The 26,209-nt window shown below is 36.6% G+C and overlaps 1 protein-coding gene across 1 annotated transcript in view; it reads left to right on the top strand.

Annotated features, from left to right (window-relative positions):
- The window catches only part of STIM2 (stromal interaction molecule 2), a 147,147-nt gene that overhangs the window by 38,517 nt on the left and 82,421 nt on the right, over positions 1 to 26,209 (top strand). Inside the window, 1 exon segment of the mRNA XM_021679453.2 lies at positions 24,701 to 24,831. Within this exon segment, the coding sequence (XP_021535128.1) occupies positions 24,701 to 24,831 (131 nt within the window).

Below are 26,209 nucleotides of genomic sequence, written 5' to 3'. Positions count from 1 at the left end.
GCAAGTGTGTGTATATGTTTGGATCTGTTTCTGAGCTCTTTATTTCTTCCATGGATTTGTCTGTTGCTTTGACAATAGTCACAAAGTTTTTAAGTAACAGATGTCTTCTAAGTCTTGATATTTGGTATAGTAGGTTTTCTTATTGTGTTCTTTTTCAAAACTGTCTGGCTATTCTTTCCCCTTTGTGTATTCATATACATTTTGCAGTCAACTTGTCTAGCTCTAGGTGAAAAAGCCTATTGGAAATTTGACTGGAATTGCATAGATTCTTTCATATTGAGTTGGAGACCGTTGACGTCTTTATTTTTTTAATTTTTATTTTTAAAAAGATTTTATTTATTTATTTGAGAGAGAGAGAATGAGAGAGTATGAGAGGGGGGAGGGTCAGAGGGAGAAGCAGACTCCCTTCTGAGCAGGGAGCCTGATGCGGGACTCGATCCTAGGACTCCCGGATCATGACCTGAGCTGAAGGCAGTCGCTTAACCAACTGAGCCACCCAGGTGCCCCAGTTGACATCTTTATAACACTGAATCTTCCAATCTAAAAACTTGGTATAGATCTCTGTTTGTTTAAGTCTCTTTCAGTGGATCTCATAAAGTTTTAAAATTTTTTTCCCTAGAGGTCATATATATTGTTGTATTTATTTCTAGGTACTTTATGTTTTGATCCCCTCTTTAAAAAATTCAATCATATTTTTATTTATTTATTTTTTATTTTTTTTTAAAGATTTTATTTATTTATTGGAGACAGAGAGAATGAGAGAGAGAGAGCACATGAGAGGGGGGAGGGTCAGAGGGAGAAGCAGGCTCCCTGCCGAGCAGAGAGCCCAATGCGGGACTCGATCCAGGGACTCCAGGATCATGACCTGAGCCGAAAGCAGTCGCTTAACCAACTGAGCCACCCAGGCGCCCTCAATCATATTTTTAAAATGGGATTGTGTTCTCACTTTTTAGGATAACAAATATTTTTTTTTTTTTTTTTTTTTTTTAAAGATTTTATTTATTTATTTGAGAGAGAGAGAACGAGAGACAGAGAGCAGGAGAGGGAGGAGGGTCAGAGGGAGAAGCAGACTCCCTGCCGAGCAGGGAGCCCGATGCGGGACTCGATCCCGGGACTCCAGGATCATGACCTGAGCCGAAGGCAGACGCTTAACCATCTGAGCCACCCAGGCACCCAGGATAACAAATATTATTATAGATTCATAACTGTCTGAGTTTTTTTGTATCTCAGGAAGCATGAACTTGTAAAAATTCCCTTTCTTTTCCTGCAGATTTTTAGTATGGCTAGGAAAAGGCAAGCATTTGGCCTTAAGTTTTTTGAAAACCCAATGGTGATGAGAAATGTAAAAAAACAGAATTTGACTCTAACTAAATTTAATTAATTTTAAGTCTTCATCTTGCTCTGTCATTAATGAGGGCCAACTAAAGTTGCAATCCCGAAACCATGGCACTCTTTGGATTGTTTGTCCTTACGAAACTTTTAGCCAGAACATGAGGGCCTAAGGCTTAGACAGATTTTGAATTAGTTTCAACCAGTAGTTGAATCTATTTTTGGTTTTATTTATTACCCCAAAGTCATTCTCTTTGTAAGCATATTTAAGAAATAATCATCAAACTCAGTGTCATTAGATATCTGTATTACTGCATAATAAGTTATTACAAACTCAGCTGCTTAAAACAGTGTACACTTACTATCTTAGGATTTCTGTTGGTCAGGTGTCTTGGCATGGCCTAACTTGGTTCTCTGTGCAGAGTCTCATAAGGCTGAAACCAAGGTGTTGTTTGGGCTGCATTCTCATTTGGAGCTTGGAGTCTTCTTCCAAGCTCGTTCAGATTATGTAGCTTTCTGATTTTCACTTAGCATAATGGCCTTAACATCCATTCAGATTGTCGAGTATATCACCAGTTTGTTCCTTTTTACTGTTGAGTAGTATTCCATTCATTGTATGGATGTACCACAGTTTGTTTAGACATTCACCTGTGGAAGGACATTTGGGTTGTTTTCAGTTGGGTCATTACAGATAAAATTCTTACAAACGTTCACATTCAGGATTTTGTGTGAACATGTTTCCATTTCTCTAGAATTAATGCCAAGGAACACAATTGATGGACAATATAGTAAGTGTATGTTTAACTTTCTAAGAAACTGCCATACTGATTTTCCGGAGTGGCTGTACCTTTTTTTTTTTTTTTTTTTTTAAGATTTTATTTATTTATCTGACAGAGAGTACAAGCAGGGGGAGCAGCAGAGGGAAAGGAAGAAGCAGGCTCTCCACTGAGCAGGGAGCCTGATGTGGGGCTTGATCCCAGGAGCCTGGGATCATGACCTGAGCCGAAGGCAGATGCTTAACCAGCTGAGCCACCCAGGCACCCCAAGTCTGTACCATTTTACATTCTCACCAGCAAAGTATAAGAGATACAGTTTCTCTGCATCCTTGCCAGTGTTTGGCTGTATTGGTATTTTTTTTTATTTTGCCCATCTTAATAGGTACTGTGGTGGTATCTCATTGTGATTTTATTTAATTTTTATTTTTACTTTTTTTAAAGATTTTGTTTATTTATTTGACAGAGAGAGAGAGCACAAGCAGGGGGGAGTGGCAGGCAGAGGCAGAGGGAGAAGCAGGCTCCCACAGAGCAGGGGAAGCCCGATATGGGACTTGATCTGAGGACCCCGGGATCATGACCTGAGCTGAAGGCAGTCGCTTAACCAATTGAGCCACCCAGGTGCCCTCACTGTGATTTTAATTTGCATTTTTTCTAATGGCTAGCAAAGTTGAACATCTTTTCATATATTTATCTGTCTTCTCACTTCCTTGCCCATTTTTGAATTGAATTTTGATTGATTTTTATGTGGACATTTGTTAATACATATAAAAGTTGAGACAGTAGCCTAATGAACCCCTATTATGGAGCTTCAGCTGCATATTTAGCCCTTTTTTTCTTTTGAGTATTTCAAAGCAAATCTGATACTTAGATTTCATGACATTTCACTTGTAAATACTTAATTTGTATGAGAGATGCATTTTTCTTACAAGGATTTTTGAAAAATATAACCACCAGGACATTACTATACTTAATTTAACAATAATTCCTTAATATCTAATATTAATAACTGATACTATTAGTGTGTACTTATAAATTAGTAATGATATATATTAGTAACTAGTACATACTAAGTATATGTTAGTAATGGATAATAAACATCTAATGTATAATACTTAGTGTATATTTACTTTTTTTTAATTTCAAAAATGTATTTTTAAAAATGGTATGTTGGAATTAGAAGTCAAACAAGATCATTTAGTTATATACTCTTTTTTGACAATATTCCCTCCTTTTTTTCCCTCAGGCAGTTGATTTGTTGGAGAAATTGTGTTGTTAGAGTAATTTGGATTTGGCTGATTCCTTTCTCTTTGTATCATTTAACTTGTTCTGTCCCATTGTTTTATCCCCTAAACTGATAGGAAGATTTAGTATCTTGGTTAGATTAGGGTTCAGATTTTTAGAAAAGAATCTTCACAGGGGTACCGTGTACTCCTTTTTGCACTGCGTAAAGCACATAATGTTTGCTTGTTCCGCTTTTCAGACTACAAAGTGAGATCAGTTGGTTCAGGTATTGTCAGTCCTATCCCTACATTTAATAATTCTCCATTTTTTTACTTAATGGTTATGGCTTCCATTAATGTGTGTTGCCTACATTCAGATTTTATTTGGGGTTGTAGAATGGTGATTTCTCAATTTAGTTACTCTTGCATTTATTTCCTGGACTTTCTTTTTGTTTGCTGAACTTTCAAGAACATTTATCACCGTTTTGGTTTTCATGAAATGCGTTCATACAGGAAGAGCAGGAAAAATGCCCAATTCAGCACTGCCCCTCACCTCTTTATTTATCAGTTCTCAGAGCAGTGACTTCGTGCCCAAGCAATCTACAGAAGACACCAGTGAAATGTTTTGTCCTCCATCATTTTCTTTGTGTATTAATTTGAATTTGTGGATTTTTAAAAAAAGGTTTTTGGTGCTTTTCAATGACATTTTCTTTAAAACTTCACTTTCTGTTTGTAGGTGTTTAGAAATACAACTGAATTTTGTACATTGATCTTCTTAATCCAGCAACCATGTTAAATTCTTGTTTATTTAAATTTATTTTCAGATTTTATCATCTGCAGATGACAGTTTTTTAATTCTGCTTTTCAAGTCTTTATATCTTTCATTTCTTTTTCTTTCCTCACTGTAGTAGTATAGCACTCCAGTACTATTTTAATAGAAGTGGGATAATGCAACCCCTCTCTTGTCCATTACCTTAAAGGTAACCCTTCAGTATCTCACTATTAACAATGTAGTTTGCTACAGGTTCTCTATCAAAGATATTCCCTTATATTGCTATACCTTTTATCATGCATTAATGTCTAATTTTATGGACAGCTTTTCTGCATCTGTTCCCATGATCATTTGAGTTTTCTACCTTTAATCTGTTAATGTGAATTACATTAATTGATTTTCTAATGTTAAACCAGTCTTCGATTCCTAAAATAAATTCAACTTTATCATGATGTAATATTATCCTTTTTTGTAGGTTATGGAATTTAATTTGCTAATTGTGATTTTTACATTTATGTTCACAAGTGAGGCTGGTTTTATAATTTTCATTTCTAGTATTATTTTCTTGGTTTTGGTTCTAGTGTTAAGCTATCCTCATAAAGCGAGTTTAGGAGAAGTTTTTTCTTTCTGTTCTCTATATGAGTTAGTTTTAAGAGTGGAATTCCTTTTTCTTGATTATTTCTAGAACTTATAAAACCATCTGGGCTAGGAATTTTCTTTGTGGGGAAAATTTTTTGTGTTTGCAAAAGGTGTAGTTTTTAGTTCTTTGAAGAATGGTAAGGTAAAAGTAGTATATTCCTGTGGTAACAGGCTAGTAGTTAAAAGTGAAAAATTCAGTTGCTGATTAATATTTTTTACTGACTATTTTGAGTTAAACTGTTTTGTCTTCAGTTTTTGAGGTATAGCCTACATACTTTTTGTTTGTAAATAATTACATTTATTTTGAATATTATTACATTTTGAAAAATAGGTTACTTTATTTCTTTAATACAGTTTAGATTTGTGTTTTAAGCTTCTTAAGTTTGTAAGATTTCCGAATAACGAATCTTTGAGGACTCTTTAGAGGACTTTCAGCCAGATACCTAAGTTCAACTTCTGCTCTGCCAGTTCCTATCTTGAGTATATCTTTTATTTCTGGACCTCAGATCCCTCATTTGTAAAACAAATAGCTACTTCACATAGTTTTCATGAGGTTAAACTGAAAAATGCTTTATAAACCATAAGCTGTATAAATGAAAGGTTTTGAAGATAGTGACTATAAGTGAAGTGTTCAAAGAAAGTTTAGAGAGTTGGAGGAACCTTTGAGATCTGTTTAAGTCCCTCCATTTTATAGGAAGTAGAAGTGACAAGTGTATGGGCAGAGCTGAGTGCAAAGTTCAGACTTCCTGTTTCCCAAATCACTAAGCTTTTTCTATTTTGTCTTCCTGCAAATTGAATACTAGGTACTTGAGAGAAACTTGAACTTCTTTAGGTACACAGTTGAGTGTATCATTCTTAAGAGGTTGGGGAGAAAAGTACATGTGACATGAGGGAGAAAAAGGAATTTTAAGATTTTAGTTTAAGTTACCCGTAATTAAAAGTGCTGTCAAAGTAGTTATTGATTTCCCCCCCCCCCCCCCCCCCAGAATTTAGACAAAGAGAGCCTTGTTATACTTTTCAGGGATTAAAATTCATCTAATACAGTAAGAAGTAAGGCCCTGTGTAGTTGCCACATAACTTTGTACTTGAAATTCAGTTGGAATTTTACTTTAAAAACCATTGCTTCAGTATAATTTTAGTAAAATCTTACCTTGCATTTAATGTGAAATCTTTCAAACTGTGTTTGCAAAAGATGGTTCCTTGAAATCTAATTTATCTACTTGATTCCTTATTCTCTCTGTAGGCTCAAAAAGAAATAGTTTCCTTCAAATTCTTAAGTTAATAATGAGGAGGTTTGTTACTGAGTTTTGAAAATTCAGTATATTATGTAGTATTTGTAGTGTCTCATATCCAGGAGGGGACTTCTTTCCTCCCTTTTTCTCACTGGCCGTATATTAGAGATGCCAGGCCGCACCGCACTCCTCCCCTCCCGTGGCCCCTGTAAGGTTCAGCACACCTTTCACTTGGTGACCCTTACCTCCATTTCTGCTGTCTGCTCTCATTGAAGAATTTCCTCTTTTCTTCCCTTCTTACCCTTCCTCTTCCAGAAAGTCTCTTCCCTGGGAACTGGTGAGACGCTGGGGACATATTGAAGGGAGGATCCCAGGGTTGATGAGGGACTTCTAAAATCCCAAATGTCTTCGTAGAAAATATGTGTCCCATATTTTCACTGAGTTTTTAAATATTTTACTTAAGTCATTTTGATCACATTTGTATTTTTTTTGAGGTAATACCATGAAATACTAAATTTGTCAATAGTTACTTTGAATAAAATGTTTCTGGGAATTGAGGCTGTGTTCTTTTTTTTTAAGTACTAATTTCTATGATATTCACTATGCATTTATGTAAAACTAATTATAATTTTGTTGTCTTAAAGTTAGAGGTCAGATTTAATGTTAGTTTAGTTGTTACAGGCATATGACTTTTTTTTTTTTTCCTGAAAAACAGGACATTTTCTTTAAGTAAAACTCATCAGCTATATCCTTATCACAGAGGTAGAACTTACATCTGACATCGAGGAGGTTTAGTTCCTTTATATAATAAATGTTAATTTCTTTTTTAGATTTAATGGATGTTGTTAGCTGTACTATGATTCTACAGGCTTTCTAGAACTGTGTTATTCTTTATATTTTTTCATTGCTAGTGAATGAGGGTGAATATTTTATGCTAATTTTGCAACTGAGGTAGCAGAGAACCAAATGTGTTAAGAGGTTTGCTAAAGATTACGTAGTTGGGGCGCCTGGGTGGCTCAGTTGGTTAAGCGACTGCCTTCGGCTCAGGTCATGATCCTGGAGTCCCAGGAACGAGTCCCGCATCAGGCTCCCTGCTTGGCAGGGAGTCTGCTTCTCCCTCTGACCCTCCCCCATCTCATGCTCTCTCTATCTCATTCTCTCTCTCAAATAAATAAATAAAATCTTTAAAAAAAATGTTTAAAGATTACATAATTAATAAATAGTGGAATTGCGATTTGAGCTCAGGTCTGACTAGAATTCGTGGTGGTGTGATTGTTTAGGGAGAATGCCGGTTGATAAGCAGAGCTCCTTGCTGTTATAATAGTTATGCATAAACTGCTCTAAGAGTGGAGCACTGGGTGTTAGACACTAATAATGAATCATGGAACCCTACATCAAAAACAAGTGAGGTACTGTATGGTGACTAACATAACAATAAAAAAAAAAGACTAGAGAATTGGAAATATCTGTTAGGAAGGTCAGGAAGGCTTTACAGAGAAGGTGAATCCCTGGTGAAGTGATTCTTCAGAGATCAGATTGTGTCTTGTGTTTCATGCTCTGGAGATTGGGCTTTATTCTTTGGGGGATTGGGAGGTCCTGAAGGATTTCAGCAGGAGCGGTGACGTGACCATTGCATATTCTAAAAAGATACGGTGGCCGTAAAATAGGGCACATCTGTAGTGTGGTGGTCCTAGAGGTAGGGACACCATTAGAGGAAGGCTGTGGGGGAGTGATGAGGTTATCTCTGATGGCAGTGGTGGAGAGATGGACGGGGTGACCTGGATTTGAGCCTTTAATAGACAATATATACAGATGTTGTTCTCATTCATTTCTCTTCCCTGTCAAAATAGTGAGAGTGAAAAGTCTGTATTTAGAAGATCGACCCAATGCTGGTCTGCAAAGAACTTCGCTCTTGTTAAGAGTATAGCCACATTTAGGATAGAAATCATATCTTTTAGTGACAGAATTGTTTCCTTAGATGGAATCTAAATTTATGCCTGGATTATGGTAATAATATGTAAGACTTTTCAGTATAGGATCTACACTGTGACATCATTTCAGGAAGCAAAGCTAGTATTACTTAAAATGATCAGCACCATTTTATGAATGACTTCTTTCATTGCATTCTAGATCATTCTAAATCATTTCTTAGAAATGTCGGATGGACTTCTCTATGCAGAAAGAATGCAGTGATTGTCTGTCTTTTTGACAACATGTCCTTATTGGCCAATTTGTACCTATTTGATGCCACCTGCTTCATGTTTTTTCCTCATATCCTGAGGTGGAAGGGAGCTGTTGCAGTGTTCCAATCTGTCATGTGGTAGGTGGAGTTTTCTTGGATTATCTGTAAGAACAGTCTTCCTGTTGTTAATGGGGCCAAAAAAATTAATAATAATAAGAGAGCTTATAATAATATGAGTTTAGTTTTCAGTATCTAATCATTTAGAAATGTATGTATCTGGATGTATCTTTCTCTAAAATTATAAAATACAAAGGAAAAATTGTAGTTACCTTTATGCCTGATAACAAATAAGATCTTTTCCTGTTGATGACATCTCTATTTAATGCATATTCTAGTGGAAAGAGTGGAGAGTTCCAGGAATTAGTAAAATCTACTTTGTAATATTTATGCAATCTCCCTCATTCTCTCTCACCTCATTAGTACAGCCTTACAGTTTAGACCTCATTGCTTGAGATAAAATTACTTGATTCCCTGCCTCCAATCTGCTGTCCTTGAAACCACATTCTGCAGCTACTGCATATATACTGTGCAATACTGCGTAATTATACAAAAGACAAATCTGACTCAGTCCCAGCCATGTCTTCCTGAATCTCTGGCTAATGAATTTTGCTAAATGAGTTGTGACATAAATATAGTGGCTCCTTGAACATTTAATTTTCATGAACTCTTGCTAGCTCCCTATTTTACACACATACACCCTTTCCCCCAACACATAGGTGTTTGATTTTTGTAAAATATTTTAATGAGTTTATTTCTTAATATGCTTCAAGTACCATTTTACTTATTTACTTAATTACTTCTAATTAGTATTTATTAAAATACCTGATATAGATAGATGTTAACTAAGACAGGGATATAAAATTATGAAAAGATAGGAGATAAGACATATAAGTGATAGTAAATAAGAAAGTGGCACAGATCTCTGGCAACTGTGTTCATAATTTTGAAGGCCAAGTTTCACTGAGGCTTGTAGAGAGTGCTAAGAATAATAAAAGGCATTTTGGAATATTCTGTTCAGAGAAAAAAACAAGGCAGCGATTATTTCTGATCCTGTAATGATAATAGATGACAAGAAAGTCAGATTCTTCACCCCCCATTGTATTCTCTCTTTTGTTAGGAAAATAATTGATTGGAAATGGTAGATACAAGTTATTAAGAGAGAATAGGATGAGAAAGGAACTAACTGTTCTCAGTGGCCAGAATATTTTCATTCTAAGGGTTAAGAACAACTAATTATCTTATTTTCATGATCTCTGAGCAGTCATAGAGACTAGAATGGTATATGAAAACTGACAGGTTTTTTTTAAACATCTTTTTGAGGTATAATCGGCATATAATAAATGGTTCCTATTTAAAGTGTGGTTTGGTGTTAACCTATGTATACACCTGTATAACCATCACCACAGTCAAAGTAACCATATAACCATTATCCCCCACAATTTCCTCATACGCTTTGGAAGAGAAAACTGAGAAGCAGTGAGTGAGGAGGAGAACAAGAATATTATGTTGTCCTGGAAACTGAATAAAGAGAATGATCAACTGTGGCAGATGATTACTGGTAGGCCAAGAAACAGGAGCGATGTGAATTGACCATTGGATTTAGTAAGGTAGAGATTACTGGTGATTTTGACCAGGGTAGTTCTGGTGGAATGGTGAGTGCTCAAGCCTGATGGGAGCATATTTTAAGACAGAAAGGAAGGAGAGAAATTGGAGATGGTAAGTTAACCATGTTTTCAAGGAGATTTTCTATAAAGGGTAGCAAAGAAATGGAGTAGTAATGCAGTGGAGTTGAGAATGTTTTGCCCCCCCCCCCCCCTTTTTTTTTCAAGAGTGGGGAGAGGAAAAAACAATATATTCTGATCGTAGTGCTTCATTGACAGCAAAATGTTAAGTGTGAATTTCTGGAGCAGTGCTCTTGAGGGGCCAAATGGGATGAGATTTAGTTCATGAATGTAGGGATTGGCATTATGTAGAAACTTGGATAATTCATCTGTGGCTACAGGCAAGAGACCCAGTTTGAGGTGTAGGTATTGGGAGGTTGTCCAGTGCATGATGTGAGTTTACAGAAGTTCCCTTCTGAATGATTTGTGTAATTTTTTTTCTTTTTCTTCCGCTGAAGTAGAGAAAGCAGAGTCTTTGCTGTGAATGAGGATGAGGGGAAGGCACTGAGGGTGAGGATCAAGAAAGTGTGAAGTAGAGTAGGAGTGTGAATTGACCTGGGAGTTAGAGTATAATTGCCTGGTCAAGTTAAGGGTGCAGTTGAGGCTTGTTATGGACTTAAGGCACCATGCTCAGCCATGTTTAGATGCATGGGTTGTAGGGACAGAGTAGGTGGAGAACTAGATTTTTACCATGGTTATGACTTTGCTAACTAAGTGTAATATAGTGAGAAATGGGCCAGGGACTTGAGTGTGTTGGCGGGGGAGTAATTATAATAAGTGACCATGGATTTCGCTATGAAAGGAAGGGAGAGAAGACTTTAAAGGGTGAGGAACAGTAGTCTCCACGAGAGGTGATGGTGTCTCTGAATGGGGCAGAGTTTGGATAATGTTTCGAAGGTAGAAGCAACAGATTTTTTGTGGTTGGATATTATGTGTGTGAGAGTTGTAGTCAAGAATGACTTTAGGGGTGCCTGGTGGCTCAGTTGGTTAAGTGTCAGCTCAGGTCATGATCTCTGGGTCATGCGATTGAGCCCTGCATCAGGCTTGGCGCTCAGCAGGGAGTCTGCTTGAGATTCTTTCCCTCTGTCCCTCCCCCCACTCGTGTGCTCTGATGCGCAAGCTCTCTCTCTCTCAAATAAATAAATCTTTTTTTAAAAAAAGAATAACCTTAGAGTTTTTTGTCTTGAGCAGTTATAAGAATGGTGTTATTGTCAGCTGAAGTGCTTGGTACTTTGTCACATTCAGTGGTTTGGTTATTTTTTGTTGATTTGATTGTTCTATATAAAAATGAAAATTTTCTAGTATAATTAAGCTAGGCAAATATAAATAAATATAAATCAGCTTAATCCATGATCACTCATTCAGTTTCTATGTTGATTCACTCATCCAGTAAGTACGTGAGTGTTTGCTGTTGTTCCAGGTGGTATTCTAGGTGATGGGAATATGAACAAGACACATAATTAAATCAATTATTTATAATGGTTTTAGTTCAAATTAAGAAATGAAAATTTGGAAAATTTATGAAATAAAGGAATTACCATATCTTGATAAATGAAAATTTATATTATCTTTGTATTGAATTGCTAAATATCTGGCTCAGTTGACTATATTTAGGCCAGTTTTTTAAATCTTTTAATACTCTTCCTCCAGGAACTTACATTATCATGCATTTATTTTTTAGGTTACAATTATTTAAAATAATTTAAGGTATTAATGGCATATTCCAAAAAATATAAAGTAAAAGTAAGTTTGAGGGTTAATGAATTGAAATTTGACCATATGAGAAAATCTTTTTCTTTACTGGCACCTGGTACATTGTTTGGAGCAGAAATGACATTGTTCCGGTTGATTGCCTGAGCAGTTTCTAAAGTTTAAATCTACACTAAGTGGAAGAAATTATACCATTTTAAAGAATATGCAGAAATATACCATTTTAAAGAATATGCAGAAAACACTGCACATTCTTTGGGGCTAATTCTTTTAGTTGAGTCATGAGTGCCCTGAGTTTTGGACAGTGGCAGCGTTGTTGGAGAAAGTGTACATAAGTGTATGTAAGGGAGAAATCTCTGACTAGGAAGGTCAGTATTAATTTGTGTGCATATATTTTGATATATTGATTAAATAATTTAATTACTTTCAGTGTTATCTTCAGTAAATTCTGGTGTTTAGAGAGAACCCCTGAAAGTTGATTTGTTGATGACAGCACATCATTACTACTGAAGAGCTGAAGTAAAACTTTTAGGGAACAGAGGTTCCTCTGGGAAGTGTTTATGTTTGCCATACTGGTTAGAAACAGTGTTGGCTACATGTGAGGAATCTCCAGTAACCTCTGTAATTCTGAACTCAATGCCTTCTACTTACCTGTTTCTTTCTTTCTTTTTTTTTTTTTTTTTAAGATTTTATTTATTTGAGAGAGAGAGAGCATGGGGGGGGAGGGCCAGAGGGAGAAGCAGACTCCCTGCTGAGCAGGGAGCCCCACGCGAGCCCCACACGGGACTCCATCCTGGGATTCCAGGATCATGACTTGAGCCGAAGGCAGTTGCTTAACCAACTGAGCCACCCAGGCGCCCCTACTTAGGTATTTCAAAGCAGAAAAAGATGTTAGAATTATATGGTGTGAAAAATCATGTTAAAGATAGATAGAAAAGACTATATTGGAGGCTGAAATTAATTAATGACCTTTAGAATTAGCTGCCAATTCGCTCATAAACTAATAAACAGATGCTTCACCTGATTCTGCTTTTTGCATGAGGCCCTTTACAAGCTCCTTAACAAATGCTGACATCTCCAGTTTCTCTCTGCTGCTTTGGATGTCCTTTTTGCGGGGAGGGGGGAGCTTTTGGATGTCTTAAAGAGGCTGTTTTGTCTGTGAATATCTTAGCATTAGAAAATGATCAATGGAATTCTTAGGGTATACAAAAGCAGTGAGTGAAATGAAAGGTATGGGATATGGGCATCTGACATGAAGGAACAAAAGAAACAAACATTGACAAAAACAAGAACAATTTTTCTGATAAAATTGACATCCCTTGATGTTGGCCTTTTTATTTATTTTTATCTTTTAAAAGATTTTATTTATTTGAGATAGCACACGAGTTGGGGGGAGAGGGAGAGGGAGAAGCAGGCTCTTCACTGAGCAGGGAGCCCGAGGTGGGGCTCAATCTCAGGACCCGAGGATCATGACCTGAGCCAAAGGCAGACACTCAACCCACTGAGCCACCCAGAAGCCCTGTTGTTGGCCTTTTTAATTGAGAACGTTAGATATAGGTGTAGAAAGATGATATAGATGTAGATCTGTCTCTCTCCAGGGCTGCAGTGGTGAACCAGGAGAGCTGTTACCTTTGGTCTTACAAGTTTTTCCATACCAGGTTTACTTTCTTTTTGAGTTCATACTTAAAATGTTAGTATGTACTCAGTTATTTCAGGATCTCTTTGCACTGATATGCTTAATCTCCATGGTTCATCCATGTAGAACTGACAGTGCTTATGAATGTTACCCACAACTCTAAGTAGATATGCAGTGCAGGACAACAGTTAGTGGATCTGACCCCATGAATATAAATGTACAATGCAGACTGTCTTTTGGTGACTTAACTATCTCAATCTGTTTGCTTACTTTAAAAATATAGATAGTAATAAATATGTTTCATTTTTAATGTAAAAATTAGAATTAATATGTTAAGAGCAATGACAACAGAATCTGGTATATGGTAGGTGGTCAGTATTTATTAGCAAATAAAAATTCACAAAACCTCAGGGGGGAAAAAAGAGGCTTTAAAAAAATTCTGGGAAGATATTTTCTTCAAAATTCAGAGATGCCTTTATAATATTTTCTGCTTTGATGTTTTAATTACCAATAAAGATTTCAGTAAGCTTTGTAATTACATGTTTTTAATTGGGAACCCTGTGTGTTGGAAGCTGAAGTTGTAAACCTTTAATGTGTGGAGGGTTTTATGAGACTTCCCCTTGCCAAAACAAAACAAAGCCAGTGGCCATCTGTTTTTGGAGGTGATTTCCATAAGAGAAGGGGTTGGCTGGTGGTTTCTTTCTACATTGTATAGGCATTTCCCAATTTAGAAATATTTGATTTACGAATATCCTAATTATCAAGTGTCTGGTTGTGGCCTCGTTTCTCTCCTGTGACTACCCTCATGAGTGCACGTATGCCTGGTGCTTAGCTCTTTCATTGAGTGAAATATAACTTATAGTAAGTACTGCTTTTAATGAACCTGCTTTTAGAATTCTTGTTTTGGAATTTGCTTTCAGAATATCCTTTTGGGGTATTTTTAGAAATAGGAAGTCTTTTTCTTTTGACGTATTATGGGAGATGGGGAAAAATAAAGTTCTTTTAAATTTCAACAAAATAGTTAACCAGCTCTTTGACTTTGGGCATATTGCTTTGCATATGAGAATTTGCAAATTTATTTTATTCATCATGGAAAGAAGAAGCATGATCCCAACATGGCTGTTGAGAGAAGTTGAATTAGATAACCAAGTAAAGCACCTGGCATATGTTACCCAATAAATGCTCTATTCCCTCTTTATCTTCTCTCCTTGTCTTTTAGGGTCTGTTTGATTTTAGAATCAACCAAAAGATATTTAGAGTTAAGTCTAATTTAGAAAAAATGATGTTTTTGATATCTGTTAAGGTGATAGTAATAGCATAGAAAGACTGGACTGCAATTGCAGGAGACTTGGTCTTGTGCCATTGATTAGCTAATGCCGTCACCTTTCTGGATAATAGTAGTAGTTATCTACTGAGTGTTGTCTGCTGAGTTCCAAATATGTGCCACACACTGTGTTAGGTGTTTTATCTGTAGATGTCTCATTTAATTCTAACATCAACTTGGCAAAAGTTGCTCTCTATTATTCCTATTCTACAGATCAGGAAGTTAAGGCAAAGAAGTTAAATGACTTTCCTGAGGTTGTACAGTAAGCGGCAGGATGCGAATGAATTTCCTGGGGCCTGGGTGATGAAGTTGGTTGGAAGCTTCTGACTCTTGGTTTCCGCTCAGGTCTGATCTCAGGTTCCTGAGATAGAGCCCCGTGCTGGTCTCTGTGCTCAGTGCCGAGTCTGCTTGAGTTCCTCACAACCCCCCGCTTTTCTCTCTCTCTCAAATTAATCTTAAAAAAAAAAAAAAAAATTCTTTTCCTTGTACAAACTCCTCAACCTTTCTTTCTGTAAAATTGGGATACTAATTTTATTTTCTGTGGTTGTTGTTAAGTTCTTGCTCTGTGAGAGAAGTGAAAGGGCGTCTTGCTATTGGATCAATGCCAGGCAGTAACAACAATGTTCTCTTTCAAAATGTTGATAGGGTAAGATAGTATTAATGATCTTTGCTCTCTATAGCTTGTGTTTGGCTACAGCTTTTTTTCTTTATTGTGTAAAATATACATATAACGTAAAGTTGTAACCATTTTAAGTACACAATTCAGTGTCATTAGGTACATTCACAGTGTTCTGGTTGTCACGTTGAGTTACCATATTCCCTCCAAACAACACAATTATTGCACTATTCTGTGCACATAATGCTGCTAATTGAAATGCTAGTGTTTGTGGTATCCTGGGAATAAATCAATGCACTTGTTTACTTTTTTTCTTTTTTTGTGCCTACTCAGCATTTTCCCACATATGATAGATGTAGCTAATGTTATAAACTGATATATTACTGCTTTCTAGGAACTTATAAAGCACAATGGAAAGAGGCAGCTATCAATGAATGCAGAGAGAAATACAGCTGCGTAAATACCCCTCATGTATTTAAATACATTGAAGGAACATATTGGTTAACCATGAATATAAATGTAGATACTTTCTGGATGAGGGATGTGTTGGTAAGTGAATTTCGTATTAAGATAGTTTTAAGGCAGAGGCATTCTCTTTTGTCTTCTACCTTTAAAGAGGCTCTTTGAGATGAGCAGGAACTGAGGTGGCAAGGACAAGATGCTTTTTGTGGGTGGGGGAATAAGTGGAAGTGAAGTAATCAGAAGATGGTAAACTGAAAAATGTTCCTGGAAAGTGCAAAGGGACCTCAGTGAGTGAGTTTGTATCGGATGGTCTATTTAAAACATTTGGAAGGTATATTTGAACTAGGCACCTTTTTTTAAAGGAAATTTTTAGCTAACAATCAGGGGAAACTTCTTTCTTTTTATAAGGGTAGAGACTAATTTTAATAGGTACTTTTTTATACAAAGTCAGTGATTAAAGAGATTCAGAGCTCCAAGAGGCAGTCATCAGTCAGGAGGGGTTTAAAGTAAAGGCCCTTTATTTCCTGTTTATTGTAACACTTACGGCATAATTAGGTGCATCTGCAGTGGTTTCTCAGCCCTCTATTGGTAAGGTTTGTTTCCTTTAACTGGTGAACTTTAATTGTACAAGTAAATATTAGAGATTCTGGAGTCTTCCACCTGCATTTTTATAGCATTCTGGTATATAGCATTTTGTATATCAGTTACAGCTTTTTCTTTCTCATTTGTTGTTCTGGCATGTAATATGCTCTTAATAAATGCTAGCATATTTTGAATATCTACTATATACCAAATAATATAATAGATAATGGGTTGAAACTAACTTCTCTCTAAAAAAGTATGCACTGGCCTTTATTATTTATTTATTAGATTTTTTGAGAAACATCCATTAATCCTGCTATATGCTAGGTATTGGTGGTAGGCTAGACACTGGAAATGTAAGGGACATAAGACAGTCTCACCCTAAAGAGGATATCAGAAGAGAGAATTTTATTTTGAGTTTGAATCGTATCTTTAGTTTATTGAAAAATGATACCAAGGAATTATCTCTGAAGATTTTAGAGAACATTTAATCTCAAAATATTTAGATTGGAGTATTTAATTTGATAAATGTTTGAACTGTTAATGGAAGTACTAAATACAAACAATATTTATTTAAAGAATTTCTCTCAGTGGTGGTAATTAAGAAAATCCTAATCACGAGATGCATAAATAGTTGCCCGTAAGGTAAGCCAAGTTCTTGGCAGTATATGATGTTGCACATTGTTAATGGGCTAGAGTCATTGGTTTGTGATTAAGAGTCGGCTGGCTCCCTTTCTTAGTTCTTTTCTGCATGAAATTTGCTGACCTTAAGGGTATTATGGGAGGGAAACTATTTCTAAAGACTGGATTTACTTTTTCAGCTTCAGTTATTTCTGAAGCTCTTGTTTTCTGAGGTTTCCAAACCATATTCCCTATATGTATCGATTGAATGGGAGGACAAAATACACAATATGGCATAAATACTTATTCCTCTTAAATATGGAAGGCTGAATGGAATCCCATTTAACACATTTTGTAACTGTGTTTGGTCGGGCTCAGCCTTATTTTTTTTTAACCTAGACTTGTAGGTCTGAAATGTCAATCATATTTGTCTCCTTTCTTTGACTGCGCTCAGTTGTCACTTTAGTCTTTCTTCTGTCTTCTATCTTCACTGCCATGATTGTGGCTTATATTCTGTTACTTCCTGCCTGGACTGTTGGAACAGACATTCATTGGTAACAAGCATGTAAACTAAAGCTACAGTTTCTTCTCCAGATTAAAATAAAACCGACTATATGGGAAAGCATATTTTGACCTTGAAAGCACTACACAAAATATAAGTTGTGATTTCTCTCTGTTACATTTGTCATTATGTCACAGTCCTACTTAAAAATCATCAGTTGCTTCTTTCAGAGATTCGTTGTCCTTCAGTGGAGGACAGCTCCAGGCTGTCTTTCCAGATTCATACCCCGCTGCTCCTCCATCCAGCAGTTGCTAGTGTTTTCTTCCTCTCTTTGGGGGACTGTTGGCACAGCCGAGGACGAGGCTGTTCTCTGCTGTGTGGGACTGGCCCGAGCATTCTAGTTGCTTAACGTTCTTGGGCTCCACACCCCTCCCCTGCATGTTCATAGCAGCAGTGTGGAGAGAGGTGAGTGTGAGGGAGACGGGCAGAGCACTGAGTGGCACCCTCATGGAGAACCATTCAGTTAGCCAAACGAGGCTTTGTCGGTCCCAGAGCTCTCTTAGTTCCTGTTTGAGTTCTTGCTTTTTTCTTTTTTCTAACCCCACTTATTAAAATCCAATTTCTCTTTCCTAATGCCACCAAAAATGTAATGGGTTGCATGTAAAATTCAGGCATCATTATTTATTAGGTGTCATTATGTATCATAGTAATATACATATAATATATATATAAGTAATAATATATAGTAATAAAACTGGCTTAGTCTTTTCCCCCATGAAGTTTCATCTTTATCATGAGTGTAAAAGCCTCAAGGAAGATCTATTTTAAAGTTTCCCTCGATTATTTTTGCATAATATGTTCTATATTTTGTTCAATAAATATTTAAACAGTAATATTTGACAATGAATAAATAGACTTTTGGTTTTAGGGGGCCACTGAATGGTTTTAACTGGAGAAGTAATGTTAATAGATTTCTACTAATTAGGTCGATTTAATATTAGTGTCATAAAGAGGTAAGAAGTTTTGTTGTCATTTTCTACATCTTAGTTTTCTCATCAGCCATGTAATTTCTTGAAAAGTTTTTCTCTTTCAAACATTTGTATTGAAAAACCAATTAGGTTAGTGATTCAGTAAACGTTTTTTGAGCACTTGCTGTGAGCCAGACACTGTTCTAGGCACTCAGGAAAGCTCATTGATCAAAACAAAAGCCTGTAATCTCATGATTGCATTACAGTGGGGGAATTGGGCAGTAAGGATATACGTGAATACATAACATAGTGCACTGTGATACAGTGCTATGAAGAACAATACAGCACACGGAGTCAAAGTGAAGCTGTTTTAGATAGGGAAGTAAGATGGCCTTTGAGGAGGAACATTTGAGTTTGAATGAAGGGAGTTACCCAGCTGTGGACGGATTTGGGAGAAAGAGCTTTGCAGGCCAAGGAAACTATAAGTAGGAGCTTTCAGTGAGTAATTTAATATTTATTAAGATTTTTCTCCTTTATGCTCACTTTAGAATAAGTCCTCCATAATCTGGCCCTCACTGATATTGCCAGTCTTTTAGTTATCCAATTAAATGAGAATAATAGTGCCTACTTTCTAGGAAAGCAAAATGTATAATATATAATATAGATATAGTTGGATATAATAGACACTCTATAATTAGTAGTTATTGTCATCATTATTTTGTTAGTATAATAACTATTAGGAGATTATGTCCCTGCGTATGCCTGTCTTCTTAGAGAACACTTGCTCATCTTTTAAGAAGAAATGTGAAGAGCACTTCTCCTTGAATTTTTTCTTGCTATTCATGTAGACAGGCCTACTCCCTTAGTTTTGCCACCATTATATATTTATTATATGTCTGTCATCGCACTTGTCATATTTAACTTTATTTACTTGTTTTACTTTTTTGTATACCTGGCTTCTAACCTAGAGTCTGGCATCTATATATTTGCTAGATAAATAACTTGTATTCAGAAGTTCATTTATTTGGCTTCTAATATTTATGTATATTTAAATCATTCAACAAATATATCAGTCACTGTGGTAATAAACTTACTACTAAGGTTTGTTCACGGGGAGTGTGAATTGAGGTGAAGATGTTATGAAAAAGAAAGGTAATGTAGGAAGTGTAGGTTTATATTCTAGATTCTCAGTATCATTCATGGACTGTCTAGTGATCCCCTTCTGTGGGACACATTTATGCTTCTTGGTGTTCTCAGCTCCTCAGGTCTTGGCAGTATCTGTGGTAGCAGTACTTTATTCTCCTCTGATGTTGGGGACACTGGCCTATTTACGTTCATTATATTGACATTGGAGCATGGATTGGAGTCCTGAAGACTTCATTTGAATCCTAGCTCTGCCATTTCTGGGGATGTGATCTTGAGCATGTTACTCATGAACCTCCTTTCCTCATCTGAAAAATGGAGAAAATATGTGTCTCACACCGGGTTGTAAGGATTAAGTTATGTACAGAAAATACCATTGGTTTCTAGAATGTAATAGGTGTTTCTTTTTTTTTAAGATTTTGTTTTTATTTATTTGACAGAGAGAGACACAGCGAGAGAGGGAACACAAGCAGGGGGAGTGGGAGAGGGAGAAGCAGGCTTCCCTCTGAGCAGGGAGCCCGATGCGGGGCTCGATCCCAGGACCCTGGGATCATGACCCGAGCCGAAGGCAGACGCTTAACGACTGAGCCACCCAGGCGCCACCTGTAATAGGTGTTTCTTATTAGGTGAAATTATTTAAAATTTTTTTTTTAAGATTTTATTTATTTTAGAGAGTGGGGAGGTGCAGAGGGAGAGAGAATCTCAAGCAGACTCCACGTGGAGCACAGCCCATCGTGGGGCTTGATTTCATGACCCTGAGATCATGACCTGAGCCGACATCAAGAGTCGGACACTTAACTGACTGAGCCACACAGGCTTCCCTGGGTGAAGTCATTTTAATTCATTCAGCTTTATTTCTGCAGAATCAAACCGAGCATTTGTTTGGCTTTGAGTAGAGGAGAACAAGTTGGAATTTAACAGTGGTGTTGTTTGCTGACTTCGGTTAAGTTTTATTCTGTTTCAGCTGATTTCTTTTTCCTCAGTAGAAAGTGCTCTTCTTGATTCAGAGAAAAGAAAGGAATGCTCAGGGTATAATGCTAAAAAGATTTATCACATCATGCTGCATTTAATACAAAGTGAGGGCACCGAGCAGAGGAAGTTTGTCTTAATTGTTATGTGGATGTCCAGCACCAAGAACAGGGTCTGACACATTACAGGCACTCCATATCATGTTTAATTGAACAAATGAATTCTGTTTCGATATCTAAGAAACATGTTTCTGGCTATGGAATACATGATACGCGCTGGTGCATTTTGGATATAGCTAACGTAGATGTCAAGGAGATGTTGGCAAAGGAGAACCATTTTGGCATTTTAGCAGTTGCCTTTGAAACCCTTATACCAGATTCATTATATGCACAGATCTTTTGTAACAGTTTGTGTATTTGAAAAGAAATTTAAGTCAGCTAATTTGAGTTAAAATGATCATTTGTGCTGAATTAACCTCGAAGGGAAACAATTGAGAAAGAAATGAAAAAGACTTTAGAACAGGTAGTGGGGTTCAGAATTCTCAGCTATAAGTTAGATTTCTAGTCCTTAAGTCACTGTGCCGAAAGGAGATAAAATTTTATGTGGGGAAATGGATCACTCTTGCTATATCCTCAACTCCTGTCTTTCCTTCTGCTGCTCTAGCTTGGCAAAACACCAAAGCCTAGAGCAATGTTCATCATTTCCCTCCTCCATTCCTTGGATGCATGGAGTATTGCAGGCTGCTAGGATTACAGTAGCACTTCCTGACAGCTGTGCCTCCCAGCCTTACCTCCATTCTATTTTCCACTGTCACCAGAATGATCTTTCTGTAATGAATCTGATTGTGTTAGGCTTCTCCTTGAGAATCCCCTGTGCGCTTCTCATGGTTTTCAGGATAAAAATCTAAATTGCTTCGTTTGGAAAACGACTCTTAGAGATCTGGCCTCTTCTTTCCAGTCTCTTAACCTGATCTCTTTTTTTCCCGTATATTCTCTGTATTCCAGACATATTAACTAGTGGCATTTCTTTGAATGTTCGTTTTCTTTTCATGCCACTGAACATATGATGTTTCTTTTTCCAGGCATGCAGTTCTCTCCTTCCCTGTAGTCATCAACTATAGGTCATTTAAAACTTCCCAAGGTTACCTCTAGAAAACATCTGACTTTTCTTTCCCAGTCTGTATTGGTGCCCTTCCTCCATGCTCTCGTTGTACCCTACAAGTAGTGTTTTCAGTGGTCCCTAAGCTAATGTAGTAGTCCACATGCTTCCCTTCTCACTAGGCTGTGAGCTTTCTTTGAGTACAGGATACTCGTATTAGGCCTTTAATTCCTCATGCCTGTCACTGGTTTGCACAGTGTGGAAGCCTAGAAGTTTATGATTTAGTTAGTATATGAAGTAACAGAATTTATCAGAGACACAAAATTGCCTAGCTAAGTCCTGGGTATTATGATTGTGAGAAATAGAACATGGTTTCTGCCTTGTTCATAAGCTCAGTTGTGTGGGCAAAATGACCCATGAAGCAGTTAGAGATTAATAAAGTACAACATCAAATGAGGACTTAGGTTGAATGATTTGAGAATAAAATATAATCAAATTTCAAATTCCTTGCCATTTCATATCTGTTCTTTATTCTTTTCCTTAATACTTAACCACTACCATGCTCTGCCTTTTACTTTTTTATCTTGTTATACTCACCTTCCCCACTATGCGGCAAGTTTCATGAGGAATTTTTTTTTTAAAGATTTTATTTATTTATTTGACAGAGAGAGACACAGCGAGAGAGGGAACACAAGCAGGGGGAGTGGGAGAGGGAAAAGCAAGGCTTCCCATGGAGCAGGGAGCCTGATGTGGGGCTCCATCGCACGACCCTGGGATCATGACGTGAGCCAAAGGCAGATGCTTAACGACTGAGCCACCCAGGCGCCCCTCATGAGGAATTTTTACTTCTTTTTTCACTATGGTATTTCCAGTGCCTGACACATGGTAGGTAGTTAATAGACATTTGTCGAATGGATGGAATAGTGTTCAGGGAAGGAACTAATCCCTAGAAGATAGTACAGATATAATACAGAAACACTTCCTGGAGAAGTTACATCCTAAAACAGACCTTGAAAGGTAGTGTTTTATTAAATAAGTTAATTTAAGTAAAAAAATACCAATTTTATTTTTACGTGAATTTTTTTCAGATCATATGTTCCTCCTAATTTTCTTTTAAAGCTTTATAAGGTTTTTAGAGTCCTCATCATTCACTTTTAGAATTTGACAGGGTTGACAACAAAGCCTATTTAATCAGTGAATGATGCTAACTAACCCTTGTATACTCGTTGCAGTAACACTGTCACTTCATATATTTATTAGCAAAATAAAATATGTAAAAAAAAATAGGTCTGCTGGAGGCAATAACACATTGTATTCAGATCCTCTTTATTCCATATGGTAGGATATCTGGTTGCTTATCTTTTACTTCACATCCATTCAAAATAAGTACAAATGAGTTTGAACTTGTAGGCATATCAGGGTTCTGGTTGTTTTGTGAAGTAGGGATCATAATTGACCATTGTGCCTGCAAGTTCTTAGATTTTAGCAAACCTTGATCAGAGTTTTAAATACACACACACACACACGCGCGCGCACACACACATACACGCACACACACATACACACACGTCACATACCTTAGGATTTCAGTTCCCTTTTTTAAAGTTTCCTTTTCTGTTTGCTTCTCTTCCAAGACTAAAGAAATTAAAATTAGGGGCGCCTGGGTGGCTCAGTTGGTTAAGCGACTGCCTTCGGCTCAGGTCATGATCCTGGAGTCCCAGGATCGAGTCCCGCATCGGGCTCCCTGCTCAGCGGGGAGTCTGCTTCTCCCTCTGACCCTCCTCCCTCTCATGCTCTCTGTCTCTCATTCTCTCTCTCTCAAATAAATAAATAAAATCTTAAAAAAAAAAAATTTTAAAAAAAAAAAAAAAAAAAAGAAATTAAAATTAGATTTTGAATTAAAACTATTAAAAATGTTAACTCCTCCAAATGAGTTACAACTGGAACGTGGATGTAATACAGATTTGCATTATTCTTTTACCAAAAAAATATTATTAATTGGTTTCTAGTAGTGGCTTCTTGCAATTTTTTTTCCCTAAGCACAGAATCAGATTATTTCTTAGGCCATTATAGCTGCAGTAGATCTTAGTAAACATCTAGACTACTTTATTTTACAGGTGTGGTAACTAAGACTCAAAGACACGTGATTTGTACAAAATCAGACAGTTAATTTATAAAAGGCCAGAATGATAAACTAGATTTTTAACGATAGTTGGGAAGACCAAACTGTGGCTAACCCTTCTATTATGCTAGTAACCACTTTAAATTTTTAGGCCATTTCTAATCCTAGAAATATATGTGGATCTGATGATATTTTAAAAGGGTATTTTAGTGACCTGGCAAAATAGTAGAAGTAAGTCCTTGGACTTTGTCAATCTGCCAGTCAGCCAGATTGGGCGTGAATGAAGTTTTGGCAGTAGGTTTTCATTTTAGTGTATGGGCTGTTTATTATTTGAGTCAACAAGTAACTTTTACTTATCGATTTTAAACTTTGAAAAGCCTTAAATTGTCTCTAAATTGTTAGATTGTTAGATTCCCATTTTCCATAGGAAGAGGTTTAACCAATACATATATATTAAAGAAAACATGAGGAATAAGATTTTTAAAAATTCAGTCTTTTTTCCCCCCAGTTTTTCCTTGTTAAATTTAGGAAGTGATGTATTTTAAAAGGTATTCATATGGGTGAACTCTGATTCTTAAATAGAAAAGTGAAAAAAAAGTTTCTAAGTATGTGACTCTTCTATATATCCTTTTCTTGTATTCTCTGCTATATTTTCTTGGATTCACATTTTAATTAAACTGGATTCTTTAGAAATAGCACCTTGTATTCTGTGATTTCTAGGTTTTTTTTTTTTTTTTCTTTTTTTTTTAAGGAAGGGTTTCTATGTTTTAGGGGGAAATAATTAGTAAATATAATGGTTGGATAAGAAGAAAGTGGTTCAAGATGTGGAAGAATATAGACAACCTGAAGTCAGTACTGGTGGTAGTTGCTTAATATCCATTAAATTGAATTATTTATTTTTAGTGAGTTGTGTTCATGTATTATACTTTCGATGACTCTACTAGACTTGTAAAAACTTGTTGGTATGACTTAGTCTGAAATTTAATATGTTGTTTTTCTTTTAAAGTATATTCTCTTAACTATATAGTCTATGTTTTGGTATTGTGAGTTAGTGATTGCCCTTTATTCTCTTTCAGATCCCTGCCTATCACTGAGCCCACCATGCTTCACAGAAGAAGATAGATACAGTCTGGAAGCTCTTCAAACAATACATAAACAAATGGATGATGACAAAGATGGTGGAATTGAAGTAGATGAAAGCGATGAAGTAGGTGGAAAGCTTTCCCTATTATTCTCTTAAATTTTCCCATTATTCATCATGTGACTCAGCTTCATCTTCAGTATCTTTAGTTTTTCTCTTTGCATTCTAATTTTCCCTTTGTATTTACACCTTTTTTGTTTTTTCCTCATGCACATATACAAGTCTTCCCAGTTTTATAAGAATGCTCAGTCTCATGTTCTTGCATTTCTCAAACATACATCCTTTTCTGACTATGTCAGTTTTTATCTATTGCTGCTTTACAAACCACCACAAAGCTTAGTGGCTTAGGACAACAGTTTATCATTTCTCCTGATCCTCTGGGTTGACTGGGCTCAGCTGGGTACGTTTTCTGTTCCCTTTGGTATGGGCTAAGGTCACTGTGGTTGCATTCAGCTGGGAGCTCTGCTGGGGCTGAAATGATGACCTCTTAGCCTTCGCAGTCTCTCTCCACACGGTCTCTAATCATTCAGAATCTAGCTCAGGCTTCCTTACAGCATGGCAGCTGGCTTTCAGGGGACAGTGTTCCAAGAAAACAAGTTCCCGTGTGAAAGTGCTTATCATGCCTCTGCTTGCCTTGCCGGTGCCTGTTAATATCAAATTGGCTTAAAGCAAGTTATTTGGCTAAGCTCACAGTCTGTGTGGGAGAGGATTATACAAGGGCATGAATGCCAGGAGATGTGGTTTATTGGGGGTCACTGATGTAATGATCTACTGTACCCACTGTACAAATAAATCATGTTTTCTTTCTTAAGCATTATCATCTTCCTCCTGGCATCACTCTGGCGGCCCTCTTAGTTTCTCCATAGAAGTTGTTTTCTTTATTTGGTTGGAGTCTTACTCTAGCCAAGTCCCCTGGTTGTTTTTCAGGCCTCTTCAATCTCTTTCTTATATTTGTCATGATTGAGATGCTTCCTTTTAGTTTATATGATACTAAATTACATTTTTTCTGCATTATCATCTAATGTTATATAACAGTGACATTCTCTAATCACATTGTTACCTAATAGTAACATTCTCTAAAGATTAATTCTTGACTTGCTCTGTAACACATTTACCTTGCTAATGCTTATCCTTTTATAGGCTACACTTGATTCCTCATCTCTAAGCCAATGTCGATTCCTGACCTACATGTATTGCTTTCTGCCTGACATCTTTTGAGGGCTCGCTCTTTTGCTTTGAAGTTAGTTTGTCTAAAACAGAATCCTAGCTCTCCTCTTTGAAACCCCTCACTGTTCAGTGGCCCTTCTGGACCTACTTCTCCTTAGTTTTAATTCTTCCAAATCAGGTGTTGGCAGACTTTTTTTTGTAAAGGCCCAAGTTACGGGTTGAAATGTGTCCCCCACAAAAAAACATATTTTGAAGTCTTAACTTCCAGTACCTCAGA

The sequence above is a fragment of the Neomonachus schauinslandi genome, chromosome 2 (genome assembly GCF_002201575.2).
Source record: "Neomonachus schauinslandi chromosome 2, ASM220157v2, whole genome shotgun sequence".
NCBI lineage: Eukaryota > Metazoa > Chordata > Mammalia > Carnivora > Phocidae > Neomonachus > Neomonachus schauinslandi.
This window is presented reverse-complemented; position numbering and strand designations above follow the sequence as displayed.